The 20436-nt window shown below is 37.8% G+C and overlaps 1 protein-coding gene and 1 long non-coding RNA gene across 51 annotated transcripts in view; one reads left to right on the plus strand and one right to left on the minus strand.

The window, feature by feature from the left end:
- The window catches only part of camk2b2 (calcium/calmodulin-dependent protein kinase (CaM kinase) II beta 2), a 78477-nt gene extending 58466 nt beyond the window's left edge, over positions 1 to 20011 (plus strand). For 15 of the 50 annotated variants that reach the window (XM_082158000.1, XM_082158033.1, XM_082158036.1 and 12 more), the window contains 9 exons: positions 506 to 550; positions 2339 to 2387; positions 3908 to 3988; positions 6924 to 7043; positions 8124 to 8264; positions 12619 to 12694; positions 13016 to 13110; positions 13200 to 13434; positions 16354 to 20011. In XM_082158000.1, coding sequence (XP_082014126.1) covers positions 506 to 550; positions 2339 to 2387; positions 3908 to 3988; positions 6924 to 7043; positions 8124 to 8264; positions 12619 to 12694; positions 13016 to 13110; positions 13200 to 13432 — 840 coding nt within the window. In that variant the 3' untranslated portion in view covers positions 13433 to 13434; positions 16354 to 20011. The remainder of the gene's footprint in view (positions 1 to 505; positions 551 to 2338; positions 2388 to 3907; positions 3989 to 6923; positions 7044 to 8123; positions 8265 to 12618; positions 12695 to 13015; positions 13111 to 13199; positions 13435 to 16353) is intronic. The other 35 variants (XM_082158017.1, XM_082158021.1, XM_082158018.1 and 32 more) reach the window with 7 other exon arrangements.
- LOC309489358 lies at positions 3338 to 3896 on the minus strand. The gene is made up of 2 exons (XR_014202391.1): positions 3457 to 3896; positions 3338 to 3424 (listed from the first exon to the last, which is right to left on the minus strand). It is a non-coding gene; the product is annotated as an uncharacterized lncRNA (long non-coding RNA).
- Positions 20012 to 20436: the final 425 nt, after the last annotated feature.

The following is a 20436-nucleotide window of genomic DNA, read 5'->3' on the forward strand; positions in this document are numbered from 1 at the left end:
GGGGGAGACAATAACTCCATTTATCATACACTTTGAAATTTTGCAGACCTTTTAGATTCACAAACAGCTATATCACACACTACATGAAAGGTGATATCCTAAAAAGCATAATAGGGGCACTTTAAAATGTTATTCAAGAAGTTGTGGATTTGCTGAGCTCCTCATTAGCTCGACAGTGTTTGGACTGGGATTAAATGCGTTCACATCTCTGGACTGGCTTCAGATGTTGGGCTTTGACCTTCGCTGTCCTCTGACTTTAACCAGAGCGCCACCTCTGACTAATAACCTCCATCATCTTCCTCCTCCTCCTCCTCCTCCTCCTCCTCTCTCTCGCTTTAACTGAGACTCTACATTTCTCCTCTTTTTTTTTTGCTAACACTTGTTTTATTCTTGCCATCTCTCACCTCCATCTCATTTTGCTCGTCTTTTTCCCTCTCGTTCACTCTCTCGCTGTCTCCTCCTCTTCCTCTTTTCTCTCTCTCTCTCTCTCTCTCTCTCTCTTTAGGAGCCTCAGACCACTGTTATCCATAACCCAGCGGATGGGATCAAGGTACATCCTTCCTCAGCTCCCTCCCCATCCTCTTCTCTTTCATCCTCCACTCTCTCTCTCTTCCTCTCTCTGCTTCTGTCGTCTGTTGCCAGTCTTTATTCTGTGGTGCGAGCGAGGTTGTTGTTTTGGGTTTGTGATTGATTGATTGAGCATGTACTCGCATTAAGATGGGAAAGTGTTTGAGAAAGAGTGTGGTGTTTAGTACGGTGTTCAATGTTAATTGTTTCAGTTAAAACAGTGAAACTAATGGTTCAGTCTAATCATTTGACCCATGCTATTCATGTTTTTAAGCAGAAATGAATCAAAAAGTCAACTCGAAACTGCATTCAGAATGCATTTTTCTTCCATAACATGATACATTTGCAAGAAAAGAAAAATTACACTACTGCTGAAAAGCTTGGGGTCGGTAAATTCCAAACATTTTTGGAAAGAAGAATCTTATGCTCAACAAGGCTGCATTTATTGGATCAAAAATACAGTAAAAGCACTAATTTTATGAAATATTAGAATTTAAAGGAACTTTTTGTTTATTTGAATATAATTTAAAATGTAATTCATTCCTGTGATCAAAGCTGAATTTTCAGCATCATTACTCCAGTCTTCAGTGTCACATGATCCTTCAGAAATCATTCTAATATGATGATTTGATACTCAAGAAACATTTCTGATTATTATCAATGTTGAAAACGGTTCGTACTTTTGTTGAAACTATTATAAAAAAAGGATATTTTGAAGAATAGAAAAATCAGCATTATTTGAAATTGAAATATCCATTTTGATTAATTTAATGCATCCTTGCTGAATAAAAGTATTAATTTCTTTCAAAAACGAAATCTTAGTGACCCCAAACTTTTGAAAGATAGTGTCCACCCCCCTTGATTACTGTTTCCAACTCAGATTGTTAGCAAATATAGTATTTTGAAGTCTTTGTTTATTTACAATATTTAATACGCAATTTTTTTATGCTAATAAAAGTTATTTTAGATGTAGAATAGAATCAGGGCATGACGCAAGCCAGATCTGAACCTGCATCTCCCATATGAGAACCACAGCTAAATGTGTTTTTTAACAAATATCTCATACTGTTATCAGTTTCTTTCTTATTAAAGATTACTAACTACATTTATCCAATCAGACTTTCCGATTCTTACCCAAAAAAAGTTTCCTATCTTGCCTTTATAATGGCGGACGCCCGTCCTCATATGCATGGCCACAGCTGTGTGAAGTGTGACCGTCCGTTTGTCTGTGGCTCAAACCCTCACGGTGCTGCGGTGGGCTGATAACACACACACAGGAACCCGAAGAGAGAAATACAAGCAGACGGGGGCTCAAACATTTGCATTTGTTATATATCAGAAGCTAAATGTGTGTGTGTGTGTGGGTGGTTACATGCATATGCAGAGGGGAGGAGGGTGCAGCTGCGTTCTCAATGCTGCCATCTGGGATAGAGATGTGGAGATGCACAACAGAGCGTAGAGGATCTGAGTTTCATTGAATGGCTGTGTTACAGCCTCACCAGGTGGCTGAGCCTGAGATTAAACCCACTTCAGATATAGAGCTCAGATCAGCCCGCGACTGTCTACTTTACTGTTGCCAGTGTCATTCATCTGAAGTGTCATATGTACAACTTCATTTGTGGTGATGATGCATTTGTCTCAGTGGTAGTATTGGTCGTGCTTTATTGGAGTTAGTTGCTGTTTGTTGAGTAAGTATTTCGTTGTTGGTATAAATGTGTGTGTTAATGAAGATGTGAGGTCAGACACTGATTTGCTTTTGTCTGTCGTACAGGAATCTTCAGACAGCAGCAACACCACCATTGAGGATGAAGACGTCAAAGGTGAGTGCTGTTCGTTTCGGTTGCATTTTATTAAAGCAATACGCCACATGAGTCCATGCATTCGCAGTGATTTTACTAAGGACTGTGTTTCTGATGATGACATCAAGCCCTTTTCATAATCTAGTAAATTCCTGATGGATAAAAACAAGCCACGTGCATTTTTTTGTTTTCAAATACAGCATTAAACTGATCTAAAGTTTAAAAAAATAATAATAATAATGTTACAAAATATCTTAAATGCTGTTCTTTTGAACTATATTTTTCAAAGAATGCTGAACAAATTTATCCACAAAAACTGTTTTCAAATTTTATAACAATCAGAAATGTTTCTTGAGCAGCAAATCATCATATTAGAATGATTTCTGAAGGATCATGTGACACTGAAGACTGGAGTAATGATGCTGAAAATTCAGCTTTGATCACAGGAATAAATTACATTTTAAAACATATTACAATAGAAAACAGCCATTTTAAATTCTAATAATATTTCACAATATAACTGTGTTTTTGATCAAATAAATGCAGCCTTGTTGAGCAGAAGAGACTTATTCAAAAATATGTAAAAACCCAAACTTTTGAACGCTAGTGTATGTTACACGTTATCACGTTATGAAAGTATAATGAGTTGTGAACACTTCATCATGACTATAAACATGTATAAAACCTCTTTAATCATGGTAAAATCACTGTATAGCATGGCCTCAAATGGATTATTGCTTTTTCTTTTTTTTAATGACAAAAACAATATGATTTTTTTTATTATTTTTTTTATTTTTTTTTTATATAGGCAAAATTATATAATTAAAATAGAATATTTATTTATTTATATTTATATTTATATTTATATTTATATTTATATATATATATATATATATACATATACATATACATATACATATACATATATATATATATATATATATATATATATATATATATATATATATATATTTAAGTAGGCTATAGTGTATTTGCTGCAGTCACAGGTATGCCTCGTCTTTGAACTTTGATCTGTCTGGTTTCCTATCAGGTCAAGCCTGAACAGTCCATATACAAAAAAATCCAAAGCATTTATTTATACCGAAATGTAATTCGTGTCTACTATTGTTGTGAGATAATAACCCTGAGGTTCAGCTGACAGGCCTCATGACTTCCTCTGACTTTGTAAATTACATAAGAAGTGTTGGCGTATTTCTGCTCTCTGCCATCCTGCTCTTCTGGGCGACACGTTCCAGGGCACCTTGAAGGTATTTTTATCTCAAGGAACACTAGAAATGTGAGAGATGTGGGCTAAGGCTATGTGTGTTTTATTCACACGAGTCAATGTTGGTTCACCTTGCGCACTTTTGTGTGGAAATGTCGTGTTCAAAAGTGAGCGGGTCTTTACTGTAAAAGTCTCAGCCTCAATAATAGGTTGCAGTCCTGTTGTTCAATATTGTGCCATGTTCCGTCTTTGCATGCCCTCCTTTCTCAGTCTGATATTTCCAATCTCTTCCCACCTTTTCCTTCCCGCTCAATAGGGAAGAGCCTAGATAGCAGTTCAATTAAAGCCCACTCTGAAGTCAGCCAATCACCAGCCGGCTCCGCCCCCGCCATCTTCTGTAAGTCTCAGAATGACTGGTCTGCACTCGTTTGGTTTGGCCTGGCTGGTTTGCACGGCATCTATCAGCGCTCTGCTCACTAACTTCAGCAAATCCCTGAAAAATAAACCGCTTCCAGTTGAGTTTTGCTCCTCTTGAGGTGACTTATAGATGTGAAAATATGGGTTGATGATCAATTTGGGTAATAACAGACAGTTTAAGGTCTAGTGTAATTTGCACAATGCTGTCTGTGGTCTTTCTGCTTTATTAATCGATAGGTATGTGTGGCGTAGAAGACTGTTCAAGAGTTGCTACGGTATAGTTCATCTAAAAATTCTGTCATCATTTACTCACCCTCATGTCATTTCAAAACCATAAAACTTTCATTCATCTTTATAACACAAATGAAGATATTTTTAATGAAACCTGAGAGCTTTCTGTCCCTCCATTGAAAGTCCAGGTAACCAAATTTAAAAGAGCCGAAAAGGTCATAAAGGCGTCATAAAATGAATCAAGCGGTTTAATCCAAATTCTGTGAAGAGATACACTCACTTTATATGATGAACTGATTTAATTTAGGCTTTAATTTACATATAAACACACATACATTGGGTAAACACTGAAGCTCAGAAAAACCTCCCGATACGAAGCGATCGTATCTCTTCAAAAGAATTGGATTAAACCACTCAATTCATATGGATTAATTTTACATGCCTTTTATGACCTATTTGATCTTTTAATTTTTGGTTACCAGGACTTTCATTGGAGGGACAGAAATCTCTCAGGTTTCATTAAAAGTTTGTGTTTCGAAGATTAACTGATGTTTTATGATTTTGGAATGACATGAAGCGGAGTAAAGATGACAGAATTTTCATTTTGGGGTTTAACCCCTAATAAGTGTAGATAAAAAGACTTTGAACTTTTCTTTCCTGAAGCCCTACAGGAAGGGGTTTTGATCACCGTGGCATCCAAAGAGCAAAGACTGTTCAAAATGTAAATATCCCCTTTAATGAAAGCAACCCACTTTGGCCCTGTCCCAAATGCACCACCATAAGCACTCGCGGTCTTCCTATGAGTCCGGCAAAAGTGCGCATCGAGGGTGCATATCGACCGCAAAGCACGCGAGCACCCTTCTGAAACCTAAAATGACAAATGGGACACCCTACGGTCTCATGGACTTAACGGACACGCGCACACGGCAGCCATTGTAAGTCCACAAGACTGAACATGCATACTTAGTGTGCCATTTGGGACAGGGCCTATCTCTTGCTGATCAACTCCCTGCTGTTTCCCGTGCGCTGTACTGTAATGTAATGGCATGCACTCATCCACTTTACCTGTACACACACCCCTTTAAAGGCACAGTACGTAAGTTTCACTGCTAGAGGTTCAGTAGCTAATTTAAAACAGTAACACAGGTGTAGCTTGATGATGCAGTGAAGGAGTGTGGAATCATGGGAGGTGGGAAAGCAATCCGACGGGACTCGTGTTCATGCATGAGCTAATGTATTAAAGTTTTATTAACGTTACTACCGAGAGCCGAGTTAAAGTTGCGTTTAGCGTTCGCCTCGTCCTTCCCTGAACTTGAGCTTAGTTACAGTTACGTTTGATCACTTAAATTCACATTATTTTATTTTATTCGGCTGAAACAGCCACAAGTGCTGATTTACTACTCATACAGGTCATCTTTATCTGATGAATTAAAATTGTGGGGTACTGTTATCTTATAATGTTACTCTGTGCGTTCGCTATGAGACACTTGTTGCACACTACAGTAAGCTAGATTGATATCATATTAATAAAACCTGGATGACTTGTGTTGCTAAATGGCATGCAATTCATTTTAAAACATTGTATGGTGGAGAAAATGCTGTATTACTCTTTTTGATTTTGCTATGTTAGCCACTTGACAAAAGAGTGTTTATAGTTATTTACTTTTTGGGTACAAACCTGTTACTCACAGTAAATCAAGAAAACAAGCTATTCAAACAATAAGACTAGCCGTGTTGAGCTACATACCAATGATTAGTTTTCTATCAATAAAGGCATCCAAACCTGTCTAATAAAACACGTAATATATAAAAGCGTCTGTGGTGTTTCCACGGATTTTACGAAGTAAAACCGGTAACGCGGATATGACGTCATTAAAGGGATACTTCACCGATTAGCATTAAGCTTTGTATCAGTCGAAACCCGGTAGTATTTTCGAATGACCGTGCTTCCCTCCCTCATGTCCCCCTGAGACGAGAGATTTCTGTATTGTGTGTCTGGAAAAAAACCTCAGATGACGCAAAAATCGTCATTTAGCGTCATGATCATCAGAGGCTTTTTTGTCCAGAGGCGAGAGACTCCAGCCAGTAGGAGGAGCTCGTCCCGCATGTCTTCAACCCGCCCATAGGGGGATCTCACGATAAAACGCTGTCTTTTCAGTTTCGAGTCGACTAGTACCCTAGCTGTATCATTTCTCCCGACACTGCCCTCTGTAACCGGTAGGCGTGGCTCGGGAGTGAAGCGTAGGGCAGCGAAGCAAGTGCATTCTGGGAGTTGTTGTCTTTCATCCACATGAGCCAAAAATAAATTTTCTGGCTTTTCTCAGTCTAGAAGGCACCAACTTCTAAAATAATTTCACATTTCTACTACATAAATGACCCGATTTAAATACACTCATCTTCCCAGCGGTGAAATATCCCTTTAACAGGCGTTGCAATGACATGGGCCATTACACTGGTTAAAATGGCTGATTTCTCTGGATTTAAACATTGTTGAAAACATTTGGGATAATGTAAAGTACATAAGTCAACAAAATATATTCTAGTGGTTTTTGGATATTTTAATCCAAAAATCTTACATATTGTGCCTTTAAGATGCATGAGTTTGGATGAATCTGTATCATTAGTATCATCTTGTTCCCACCTGCCATCGGTCATCACTATCACCCCCCCCGATGTGTGAACAGCCACCAAGCTGACCGACATCCTGGGCTGCGCCCGCAGGGGCTCAGGACCCTCGACCGGGCCTGATACTGAAGCCGCTGCTCTCTCCACCCAGTCCCCTCCACAGACCCCCATCCTGCAGAGTGAGTACAGCGCCCCCTGCAGACCCCAGCCATCATGCTCATGCACAGGGGCCAGAATCAACTTTCTGGCTGTTGCATTATTTAGTTGAAATGTCATTTAAGTAATTATTTTGTAATTGTTAATATTGTAATTATAATATTAATAATCAATATTAACATTATTCATTTTAATAATAAGAATTATTATTAACAATAATTATGAATGTAATCATTTAAGAATTAAAGTATTTTAATTTAAAAATTTGTTTTTTACAGTAATTTGTAATTTGTGTGTAATAATTGTTCGTTTTAATGATTTTTGAATTAATATTAATATTGATCTGTTTTTGTATTTTATATAATAATCATTTTCATTTTAATATTTAAATATTGAATAAACTAACTTAATTTAATAATAATAATTGGTTTTAATTTACTTAATTTATTAATTTAATATTAAATTAAATTATTAAATTTAAAGCTTAATTTATTAATTTAATAATGTGTTGAAAAATGTTTTTTAGTTTGTAATAATGAATTATTCATTAATATTGATAATCTATGATGCATTTAATTGTTCATTTAATATTACATTAATTAGACTTTTAAATGAAGTAATTTAATAATAAAGTGATTTTTTTTTAAGCTGTCAGCTATGGTTCTTATTATGCGATTTGGACAGTGTATTATGCTTTATAACTTTTAAGTTTCCAGTAATAGAGGAGTTATTGGGATATAGTGAGTAGTGTTCAGATACTGTATGTTGTTAATAAGTCCGGCCCCATGAGCCTATTAAAGCTTTTTCTAGGCTACTGATCTAACTTATTATAATGTGAATGTGCATGATGTTTAATTTATTCCCTTAGGTAATTAACTAGAAAAACGCGAACTTTTAACGATGGACCCTGTTCATACTGTCATCCGGCCCGTTTACCCTTGTTATTGACACATACCCCCTTCAGTCGGACGCAACTGCCCCGTGCATCTTGTTATTTGTCTGATGCTGCTGTCATTCATTTCCTTTTCATCTCTTGACATGTTCTCCATCTCTCTGTCTTCCATGATGGGTTAATGCTTTCCTCCCTTTCCCGACCCACTCAGCCCGGTTCACAGATCTGGTGAGCAGTGTGGGCCGTGCACCTGTCCCGCAAGCTCCGGCCGAGTCGACCTCCTCCCAAACCTCTGCCCCCCCTCCCCAGCCCTCCTCCCCCCCGACCCCGCCCCCCTCTGCGTCTGTGCAGAGTGAGTATATAGTGGAGTGTGTGAGTGAGTGTGATTTTAGCATAAAGTCTAGTCCACATTGCACTTGATATACTTAAAGTGAAATCGAAGGACAAACTGGTGTGATGTCATTTCAAAGCTAAATCAGGCCAAAACAAAGTTAGTTTGGAGTTTGTTTCGGGATCTTGCCCAAAACCAACTTCATGAACACCTTCGAACTACCGTTGACCGTTGGCTCCGCCTTCTTTGCCGTGGAAATCTCCTTTCTTCATGGTTCATCTCTTCTGTTCAGTTCGTCGAGGCCTAATGTGATTTTAAAACATGAACTCACTGGAGAGTCGCTTAATAGTAGAAATTGAAGCTGTAATTCTAATCGAAAGAGAAAGTAATGGTTTTTTCATGTTTAATACTGTAAAGCTGCTTGCTTTTAAAGTCACCATTTAAAAATGTTTATGGAATATTGCAGTATTACAAATGATTTATCCGTGCACGTCATGTTTTGTTTTTTAATTCTCGTTATCCATAATCAAAATAACTTCCCGTCCCACTTGCAGTGACTTCTCTTCTCTGATGATGTGTTTTTCGGCATGAGAGCGGGACAACCTGTCCCTCACATGAGATCATAGCAAAAAAAAAAGAAAAAAAACGTTTATATATGCCAAAATACGGAAGAAAAGACAATCGCAACTTATGTTTCATGCTGACTTTAAAGGGATACTCCACTTTTTTTGGAAATAGGCTCATTTTACAACTCCCGCAGAGTTAAACAGTTGAGTCTTACCGTTTTCGAATCCATTCAGCCGAACTCCGGGTCTGGCGGTACCACTTTTAGCATAGCTTAGCATAGATCATTGAATCGGACAGGACCATTAGCATCTCTCTCAAAAAAATGACCAAAGAGTTTAGATATTTCTCCTATTTAAAACTTGACTTCTGTAGTTACATCGTGTACTAAGACCGACGGAAAATGAAAAGTTGCGATTTTCTAGGCTGATATGGCTAGGAACTATACTCTCATTCCTGCGTAATAATCAAGAAACTTTGCTGCCGTACCATGAGTCCAGCAGGCGTAATGATATGACGCAGCGCCTGAAAATAGTCCCCAGCTCGGTAACTTCCAACGTGACCGGGACTAAGTTTGTCTAACCTATTAGACCTATTTTCAGGCGCTGCGTCATATCATTACGCCTGCTGGGGGAGTTGTAAAATGAGCCTATTTCCAAAAAAAGTGCGAGTATCCCTTTAAGCATTCTATCATTAAGAAAGTGCTATATAAATCAATGTGGCAAGACTTGACTGGAGTGTTAAATTCGTAGTTTTCACGTGACATCAACGCCCGCGTGGAGGGCAAAACAAGACTTTCCTCCACTACCCGCCAGCCCTTTTTACCAACTTTGTTCCAAGTACTAATGTAGTAAGACAGTGATATTAAAAGATCAAACTCAGTATGCACCTTATTGATGATGCATACTATGCACAGGCAAGCCGATGAACCCCTGAATATAAACTCAACGTGGAGTTAAGCATTAAAGGAGAACTCCGGTGAATTTTGAAGTTAATCTTGATCGTTTTACCTTTGTGAGTACTGTCTATAGAAAAAAAAACGAACCGGATCGGTGCTTGCAACGCGGAGCTGTTACAGTTAATGCCCAGAGCTCCCATTCAGCTAAAACGGCAGTTCTGGGGGCATAAACCTAAAGAGTGTCTTTGTGCCTCTTAACAGACACAAAATGCAATTAAAATGTCTGTCCAACATGAACAGGGCCCTTACATGACAACAAGTGCGCGTGATTTTTTTTTTTCCCCAAACCACTTCAGCGGAAATCCCGCCCTGCAGCTGATTTAATTGGTTTAGGTTACAGTGACGATTGACATGACCAATGAAAACCTTAGAATCAGCTGCAGGGCGGGATTTCCGCTGAAGTGGTTTGGGGAAAAAAAAAAATCACGCGCACTTTTTCCGGCTACAACTGAGTTCCCACGGGACTTAAGCGCGAGACTACAGCTAGCCGTCTAAAACACTATTTAGGTGAGTTTAAACAATGGCTAAGTTGCTAAACGCATCTTGTTGTCATGTAAGGGCCCTGTTCATGATGGACAGAAATTTTAATTGCATTTTGTGTCTGTTAAGAGGCACAAAGACACTATTTAGGTTAATGCCCCCATAACTGCCGTTTTAGCTGAATGGGAGCTCTGGGCATTAACTGTAACAGCTCCGCGTTGCAAGCACCGATCCGGTTCGTTTTTTTTTCTATAGACAGTACTCACAAAGGTAAAACGATCAAGATTAACTTAAAAATTCACCGGAGTTCTCCTTTAAGCGTTTTTCCATAGAAACCTATTATAAAGAAAATGCTTAACCATTTAGTGGCGTTCATATTCGGGTCTCATCTGCTCACCTGTACATAGAATGCATCAGTAAGGTGTATACTGAATTTGAACTTTTAATATCACTGTTTTAGTAACTTAAGGCACTTAATTAGAGGCACTTACTTAATAAACTTAGAACGTCCTGCGCTGTATATGGATCACAAGATCTCAGACTGAAAACTATGAGTTGTAGAGCTGGTGCAAAAATATCCACATTGCAATGATCAGATGCTTTCTTAACTGTAGCACGGTATTTCAAACTTCTTTTCACCCCTAAGTGAAGAACAAAAAAGATGCTGGGAGTGTATCAGGGACTTAACAGTCTGTAGCTGACACCACCATCTCAGAATTCCCATCAACCCTGTGACCAACACATGACATGCGGAAGTAGCAGGAGGCATTTCCCTGATAAAAGCGCAGGATTTAAACATCTGAAGTGACATTTTCCTGAGTCTAGTTTGTGAAAGTGTGACAGAACTGCTTCAGCTCTGATGTACTTCAGTTTTCTCTTTAAGGGAGTGGGACTTTTATCAAAGCTGAGACGCCAGTCAGAGACTTTAGATCAGGCCTGTCGCGTCAGATTGACAAGGAGAAACTGAAGGACGTGTCGAGGCCACTAAGCTCCCTGAAGGGAGGGAGAGGGAGAGGAAAAATGGAGTAAGCCTTATCTAAGGGTCCAGGAATAGCTCAACTAGCTCCATGCAGTTAACAGGGAAAAGACGGGAGAAGACCAGGAGGAGGAAAGTGGTTGAAATGTGAATTAGATGAAGTGTCAGTGGTCAGGTTAAGGTACAAACTTTATCAGGAGGGAATGTTTAGTCGTAGAATTGAGGAAGAATGGATGAAGGTCTAGACTGAAGACCATGACTGAGAAACTGGGTAAGTCCACAGCAGAGCTGGAGAACTAAACCTTTCTCATCCTCTCAGACGGATCTGACCTCTGTGTGTGTGTGTGTGTGTGTGTGTGTGTGTGTGTGTGTGTGTGTGTGTGTGTGTGTGTGTGTGTGTGTGTGTGTGTGTGTGTGTGTGTGTGTGTGTGTGTGTGTGTGTGTGTGTGTGTGTGTGTGTGTGTGTGTGTGTGTGTGTGTGTGTGTGTGTGTGTGTGTGTGTGTGTGTGTGTGTGTTTTAGAGCGTTCACTCTTACTTAAGCGTGACATTTTTCTGTTCCTGTCATGTACAACAGAGAGGAACAGTAAGCTTTGGCTCTGTTAGTCTATAGTCTAAAAAAATCCATGAATGCACACTTTTTTTTTTTGGTGCCTAAAAATTCCTTAAGGTATTTCCTATTGAAACAGGAAGTTGGCCAGGACCGTTCAAAAGTTTGGGGTCAGTAAGAAATGTATATTTGTATTCAACAAGGACACATGAAATTGATCAAAAGTGACAGTGTTTATAATGTTACAAAAGATTTCCATTTTAAATAATAGCAGCACATTTATTGCTATTTATTATTATGATAATAATCAGAAATGTTTCTTGAGCAGCAAATCAGCATATTAGAATGATTTCTGAAGGATCATGTGACACTGAAGACTGAAGTAATCATGCTGAAAATGTAACTTTATAAGTTATAAGCCATTATAGGAATAAATTACATATTAAAATATATATTCAACTGTTAACTGAACTGTTTTTACTGTATTTTTGATCACATTAATGCAGCCTTGGTGAGCATAAGAGACTTCTTTCAAAAACCTACTGACACCAAAACCAAGATTAATAAAGACTATTATATTTTCCAGAAAGAATTCGGTTTTAAGCATCTATTTAAAGTATATTTAATCAGGGGTACATTAACATATAGATCTCAAAGCTAATAGACATGGACTAATAGTTTTATATAGGGGTTTTTAATTTACATACTGTATGTCTTTTAATGTAAAGAGTAAAATATTCCTATACCTGAAGTAAAATGTTTCTTTTTTTCATAAATCATAATTTTGAGTGAAAAAATGGTGAGACCAATGTGGGCTTAATTAGCTTGATTGTCTGTTTTCTCTTACAGCACGCAAGCAGGAAATCATCAAGATCACGGAGCAGCTGATAGAAGCCATCAATAATGGGGACTTTGAGGCCTATGCGTACGTTACCTCATGCTTTCTCGCAAACACAACCCACAGGGCCCAAAACATACTCTGTACAAATACAAGAATGCAAATGCTTCCATAGCTACTCAAGCCAGATGTCTTGCATTTTTATAAATGTTGTGTTGCATTCTCAGTGTTGCCACAAGGGACACATTAGCAGGTCTTCTTCTACAGTCAGTTGTACTCTCATAGTGGAGCAAATGTTTAATTAGAGAGCCTCACTGAGCAAGTTAGTTCAACTGTCCGCATGTTTATTACAGCTACATGAATAATAATAATAATAATAATACACAATGGGATCATTCATTGTCACAGGAAAATCTGTGACCCTGGACTGACCTCCTTTGAACCCGAGGCTTTGGGGAACCTAGTTGAGGGGATGGACTTCCATAGATTCTACTTTGAGAACCGTAAGTGTGAGAAGGACTAACATAAATGAAATCAATGTGAGTAGCACCATGCACATGATCATTCTCCATGCATGTGTGTTCCTCTACAGTGCTTTCCAAGAACAGTAAGCCCATCCACACCACCATCCTAAACCCTCACGTGCACCTGATCGGAGAAGACGCCGCCTGCATCGCCTACATCCGCCTCACCCAGTTTGTGGATGGCCAGGGCCGACCGCGCAGCAGCCAATCGGAGGAGACTCGCGTCTGGCACCGTCGGGACTCCAAATGGCAGAATGTTCATTTCCACTGCTCCGGTGCGCCCGCTGCTCCTCTCCAGTGAAGGTGACGCTTTGCATTTCTGCAGTTTCTGAATCTAGTTCACAATAGAGGTTGAGTTTTTTGGTTTGGTTTCTGGACTTATTTCAGAAAGTGTAAAAAATCATTCAATCTATATTAAAGTTGCAAATGAAGATAATAAATAAAAAATATTAAAGGGTAACTCTCGCCAAAATTGAACCTAGGCTCTTTTTGTTAATCTACCCGAGTCAAACTTTCGTGTAAAAGCATAATTAGAATGGAAACGCCACTTTTAAGATTGCCGGGGTCCGGAAACACTAACTGATAAAGTCGTACAAGACCTTTCTTTTTAGTAAACTCTGTGTACACAAACAATGTTCTCAATGCTCGAGTTCATGTGTAGAGCCCCTGGTGATACTTCGAGCAGAGTTTTATGTTGTGTCGAGCCTTCTTAATGTTTTAAAAATAGCAATTTTTATGCTATCACTGTAGTGCCCATAGCACTCCCATTCACAAGGCATTTTGACCTAAAACGAAATTTCGGTCAATCTTAAAAGTGCCGTTTACATTCTAATTATGCTTTTACATGAAAGTTTGACTCGGGTAGATTAACAAAAAGAGCCTAGGTTCAATTTTGGCGAGAGTTACCCTTTAAAATGTACACTATATTCATTAAGATTAATTAAAGAAATTACGAGATTTTATTCAACAAGGATGCATTTAAGGGGACCTATTATGCCTCTTTTTTACAAGATGTAATAGAAGTCTCGGGTGTCCCCAGAATGTGTCTGTGAAGTTTCAGCTCAAAATACCCCACAGATCATTTATTATACCATGTTGTAAATGCCCCTTTTTTGAATGGAAGCAAAAACATGCTGTTTCCGTGCATGTGTCTTTAAATGCAAATGAGCTGCTGTTCTCCACCCCTATCCAGAATAGGGCTGTGTCTTTACAGCTCTTGCTTCGGATACTCTGCCAGAAACTAAAATGCGTTTTAAAGCCTTATCAGTTTAAACTTCTGATATATGATTTTCTGAGTGAACACATCCGAAGCACGCGCACAGAAAGCTGGCTGTCAGACGGTGTGTTGCGTGAGTATTAAACTAAGTTCTCTTATTTTCTAATTACACTTAAACGGTCAAAAACACACAAGGTTCAAATCTGCCTTTTGACGAACTCGTTCTTCCTTTTTCCATCGCATATCAGATTGGAAAAGCTTTTGTTTTCAAAAAATATGAAGAAAATATGTGAAAAGTGGAATAAAATTGCCCAACGGTTATTTGATAATAAAGTGTTTATTGGGTAGGGTGTAGGGAGGGTTTTATTGTCCCAATAAGGTGGCATTTATTTACTCAATATGTTATTATTGCATACTGTTATATGATGTACTAAAATACTGAGGTCCAAATGCTATCTAACTGTTTACATTTATTGCAAAGAAAATACTGCTATTTTTACATAGTGTAAATAGAATCTATCGCTAAGAAAATATGCTATTTTCACTTAGTGCAAATAGCCTCTGCCAAATAACAGAGTGGATGGATTTTTACCACAATATAGGGTGTTTGTGTACACACTGCGGACACATAAATATGTTTAAAAACAATTAGTACTGGGCAAAGATTAATCGCATCCAAAATAAAAGTTTGTGTTTGCATAATATATGTGTGTGTGCTGTGTATAATTATTTTGTATATATAAATACACACATATGCATGTATTAATTTAAGAAATATTTGCATGTATATACTGTATATACTTTTATACATAATTTATATTATATATAAATATAAATAATTTATATATAAATAAATAAAAAACTTAAATATATACATGCATATGTGTGTATTTATATATACAAAATAATTATACACACCACACACACATATATTATGCAAACACAAACTTTTATTTTGGATGCGATTAATCGCAATTAATCTTTGCCCAGCACTAAAAACAATATAAAAGGGAATTTTGCATTAAAGGTCCCCTTTAAATTGATCAAAAGTGACAGTAAAGACATTTATATTGTTACCGAAGATTCTATTTTCAAATAAATGCTGTTCTTTTGAACTTTCTATTCAAACACAATACATTCAAATAGAAAACAGTTTTAAACTGTAACAGAGACAATTTTGATTGTAATGATATTTCACAATAATACTGTTTTACTGTTTTGTTGATCAAGTTAAAGGATTAGTTCACCCCAAAATGAAAATGTCCTAATAATTGACTCACCCCAATGCCATCCAAGATATCCATATCTTTCTTTCCTCAGTGGGAGAGAAATTATGTTTTTTGAGGAAAACATTTCTGGATTTTTCTTCTAACAATGGACTTCATTGGTTACCATCGTTTTTAAGTCCAAATCAATGCAGTTTCAAAAGTGTTTGAAGTGTTTAAACGGGCTGTACGCGATCACAGCTGAAGAAAAGGTTGTTATCTAGCGCAACGATAGGTCTTTTAAAATATATATATATAATTTATAGACCTTTTACCTTCAATAGTTCGGATTGAGCTGATCAACAAACGGACAGGGAACTACGTCATCACGTTGAAAGGTCACGCCGGCGCCGGCGAAAGTACCGCCCCACTGTTTACAATGCGACCGTACGTAGGAGGATAGTTCAAATAGTATTGTTTGGTATTATATATATAGTAATAGTATTCAGTGAATATGAATATGAATAGTATATGAATAACATTCTGATGAATATGAATAGTAGTTCAAATAGTATTGCCGGCGCTGGCGCGACCTTTCAACGTGATGACGTAGTTCCCTGTCCGTTTGTGTCCGTAATGTAATCAATTAATATTGAATAAATGATAATAATTAACATATAAATTAAAAACAATTTTTATGTTTTTTGTATACATACTGTATGTAGAGCTTTCTTTAAAGAACACTATATTCCAAGTTGAATTGAACTCTTTTAATGGTAGCTCTCTGTCTCTGTGTTTCAGACCGGCCCTGCAGCGAATGCATTAGAAGCGGAGGTGAAGGACAGGGAGGACTGATAGGACGGCAGCAGGGGTCCAGCGTCGAAACGCTCCGAAACCTCCAGCTTTCCAACGCTGGACACAGCCGTCCTCCCCCTGCATGCAAACCAACAGTTATCTCTCTGCCTGCTGGGCTTCTCTCGAAACACAGCGTCCCGACCACCCCTCACCTCCCACAACACCCAGCACGTCTTTATGCCAAGACTCACCGCCGACGCAAGAGCAGCACTGCATATATTAATCATCGAGAGCCATCATAGACTCCAGGTCCCCGTCTAGAGTTATAATAACCCGCACGATTGCCTTCTTGTCCACAGTCCTTTGCGCTCCACTTTCGTCTTCACTGGCCTTATGCCCCCTGTGCCCAGGTACTCCCGAATACAGTAGATCATGTTTTAATAAAATATTATTATTATTATTATTGTATTCTTGTTATTGTTACTACTATTATAATGATTATTACTTCCGTCAGGATTCTAACTATTGCTGTTGTTCTTGAGATTGTATATTTGATGGTCAAATTACTGTTTTGTTTTAAAACACTTTTGAGTTCAATCTCTTTTTTAAGCATGGATTTTAAGTATTAGCGATTGTTTTGGGTTTTTTTGGTGTTCAAGTAATCTGAAGTGTACTTCGGCAGCGCTGTACATGTTCAAGTTCACAGCTCGCTGTTTAAATTAAAATAAAACAGTGGCAGCACACACAATGTTTTAAGATTCAAAACTCATAGTCAATGTCTCTAAGACACACATGTGGTGGCGACCAGATTTCCCGTAACCGTGATCAGTGTCTGTATTATCAGGGTGCTTCATGGTTTTTACAATCAAATCTCTTGGAGGCAGCTGACATTATCACATCATTGAGATTTGCCTCATATATCTGCAGGTTGAGCTGAGCTGTTTGTCTTTAAATCGGAGCATAATCTCATTTATTGGCCAGCAGCTGATGTGTCCTCCTTATTGACAGTCAGTGCTGATCCGGTCTTATTTGAGATGCTATTTACTAAGTTTTGTTAAAGTTGTTGGTGAGGTTGTAAGAATGTGAATCTTTTTTTTGTTTTCCAGTACGAATACCTAAACATTCTTAAATCAAGATATATTTACTTGAGATGCAAAATGTCTTAAGATATTAAAGGGGGTCATGATATGGATTTTTCATTTTAATATTTTCCTTGAGGTTTGCTTATGTTAAAGGGATAGTTCACCCAAAATGAAAACTGTCATCATTTACTCACCCTCAAGTGGTTTAAAACCTGTATGAATTTATGTTGAACCCAAAATAACATATTTTGAAGATTATGGGTAACCAAAAAGCAGTTCATACAGGTTTGGAACAACTTGAGGGTGAGTCTGAATCTGAAATGACCCGTTTTTAAAGGGCGGCTCCTTTAAGGCTTGTCAGGAAACGGCCACTGTTATGATTGGCTAACGTCATTGCACATCCAAAAGTTTCTTTGTTTGAAAAAGTTTGTTCTCCGAACAAACATATAATCCTCCGACGCGATCTGGGACGCCATTAAAGTAAACCATTTGCCGTCCTGTTGTCGACAGACTCAACCGCGTGGAGTACGTCAGAAACTGAACAGTGTAGACAGCATCACTGATTATAATGGCTTCTATTTGCTTTTGACGTGACGCTCATATCCGACGCAGGCAAATATCAGCCATAAAGCGACTGATGGCAGTGGTGTGATGACGTATAACTATTGGTCGATGTCTTGCTCTGGAGGTAGTCATATGCAAATGCATTTGCCAGTGTGACGTCACAGTTCCTACAATATCAGAATGAGCAGTTTTTGGAGCTTGATTAAACAAATGCTTTGTTTATAATGAGGAGGACGTTTAAGCAATGAAACTTGTAGGATGTTTTAATGGTACAAAGACCTCTTATATGACAAAAGAATTTGATTTCTCATGTCATGACCCCTTTAAGTTTTGTTTTCTGAAAGAAAAAAAAATCTAAATTAGTGGAGTGTTTAGATATTTGAACTGGCAAACAAGACAAAACCTACTGAGTAAAGAAAGTCATTTTTTGCAGTGTTTACACAATCATTTCACTGTAAAGACAGAGCAAGTGTCGGTACGGGTTATAATTGTATCTCCGAACGCAACATTGGAATAAGTTTGTCTTTTTCTCTGGGGATCTTGTAGGACCGATGAGACTCGTTTTGAGAGCGTACAGTATGTTGTTTTTAAGGGCCTTTATCGTAAAGCAGCAGGAAATGTACTGCTGTCCGCCGGCTACGTGTGTTCGAGATTTAAATTGCCATTCTGGTTACCATGGTGATCTGCAACCAAGAGACGAATTTTAACACGTTTCTACCTTCGTCACAGGAACTTTACGTTTCACCTCGACTCAGGCACCTACAGCTATAGTTCTTCGCTTTTCTTTTTGTTCTGTACACACAGGAACTTTTTATATCTAATTTATGTGGAGTTAATAAGGCAGTATTGTTTTTTTGTATCCTTTTTAAGAGTGTGAGCGTGTGGTTTTACAATACAATGGCACTGATATCTTGAATGTGAAAGCATATAGTCACTATATTAAAATGTTGAAAGCCATAACGCACAGTCGACTGGGATGTTTCTGTTAGTGTTGTCTTTCTATCTAGCAGAATTGGTAAACGGTCTCATATTCACGCATATGGTTTGATTTGGGGGCTTCCTGACAACTCGTACTGTTTTTGGCATCCTGTCAAAAGATTTATCTCCTACTGAATGTGGGCCGCCAACTGAAGTCACATGACCTTTGTTGAGGCTATAGTTTGTGTTTTCTGTTGCTTTTAATTTTATTCTGAAATTTGACTTTGACTTTTGCAGTTGGCTCTAATGAACCCAGAGTTGTAAATGGTGTAAAATGCGACATCCACCGCAAACGGCGATCTGCATGTCGACAAACTGGCGTTATTTCTTTCTTATATGTGTTTATTGAAGATAATTGAAAAATACAACAAGCTCAATAAATAGACATCTTGTAAAACTACCGCTGCATAGTGTTAACTTATATTGTAGATGGAAACTATTTGCATGAACTTCAACTTCACAATAATACATTTTGGTGAATTAATTTTTTTTTCATTGTTTATTTTATACTGAATGCTGGTGATTCTATCTATTTTCTGAGCTTTGTAAGTGCATATAACTATTTTGTCTAAAAATGATGACTTACTGATAATAACCATCATGGTAAAACATAATTATTCTGATTGTACGGCATGCTTTTGTATAAGAGTTTGTTGTTGTTTGAGCAGTGTTGGCTGAGCCCAAAATGTGAAAATGTGAAATAATGAATTTATTAGCGTGGGTCAATCGCAGCGTTTGCCGCTGTCACGCTTGGTCGCATTATGCATGTGTTTTTATTACGGAATGGATCATGCTTTGGCTGCCAGTCTACAAAAGGGACCTCGAATTATGTCTGTCAATGTAAGCATCTGATTTGCATTTAATCAGCAACCTTCATTGTGCTTTGCTCAAATGCTGCCTAAACCTTTAGTGGGCGCTCTTTACCACACTGTTCTTGTTAGAAAAAATGCATAATGTTACAAGATCACTCACTTTTATTCTTAAACAGAAACACAATTTTCTTGCACTAATAAACTTAACACCTAAATCATTGCAAAAAATGTCGTCTTCAGTATGTTTTGCAGTACAAACATCTAAACATTCTTAAATCAAGATACATTTACTTGTGAAGTGAAATTCATTCATATTTTAAGTCTTCTTTTTTTTATGAAAAGTTGAGTAACAATTACGCTTAAAACAAGAAGAAATATCTGCCAATGAGGTCTGAAAAACCAACTTAATTCAAATGGACCTCATTGGCAGATATCGGTTCTTGTTTTAAGCAAAAACTGACATCTGGAAATATTTCAGAAAGCAAAGCCTAACATCTCGTCATTTTGCTTCTCGGGTAAATGCATCTTGATTTAAGAATGTTTCGATATTTGTACTGGAAAACAAGACAAAAATACTGAGGAAGACTTTTTTTTTTTTTGCAGTTTATACGCTGAGTTTATACAAAGAGTTTAATCTCTGTTATCAACTGGAT

This window comes from Leuciscus leuciscus (assembly GCF_965113295.1).
Source record: "Leuciscus leuciscus genome assembly, chromosome: 24".
Classification (NCBI taxonomy): domain Eukaryota; kingdom Metazoa; phylum Chordata; class Actinopteri; order Cypriniformes; family Leuciscidae; genus Leuciscus; species Leuciscus leuciscus.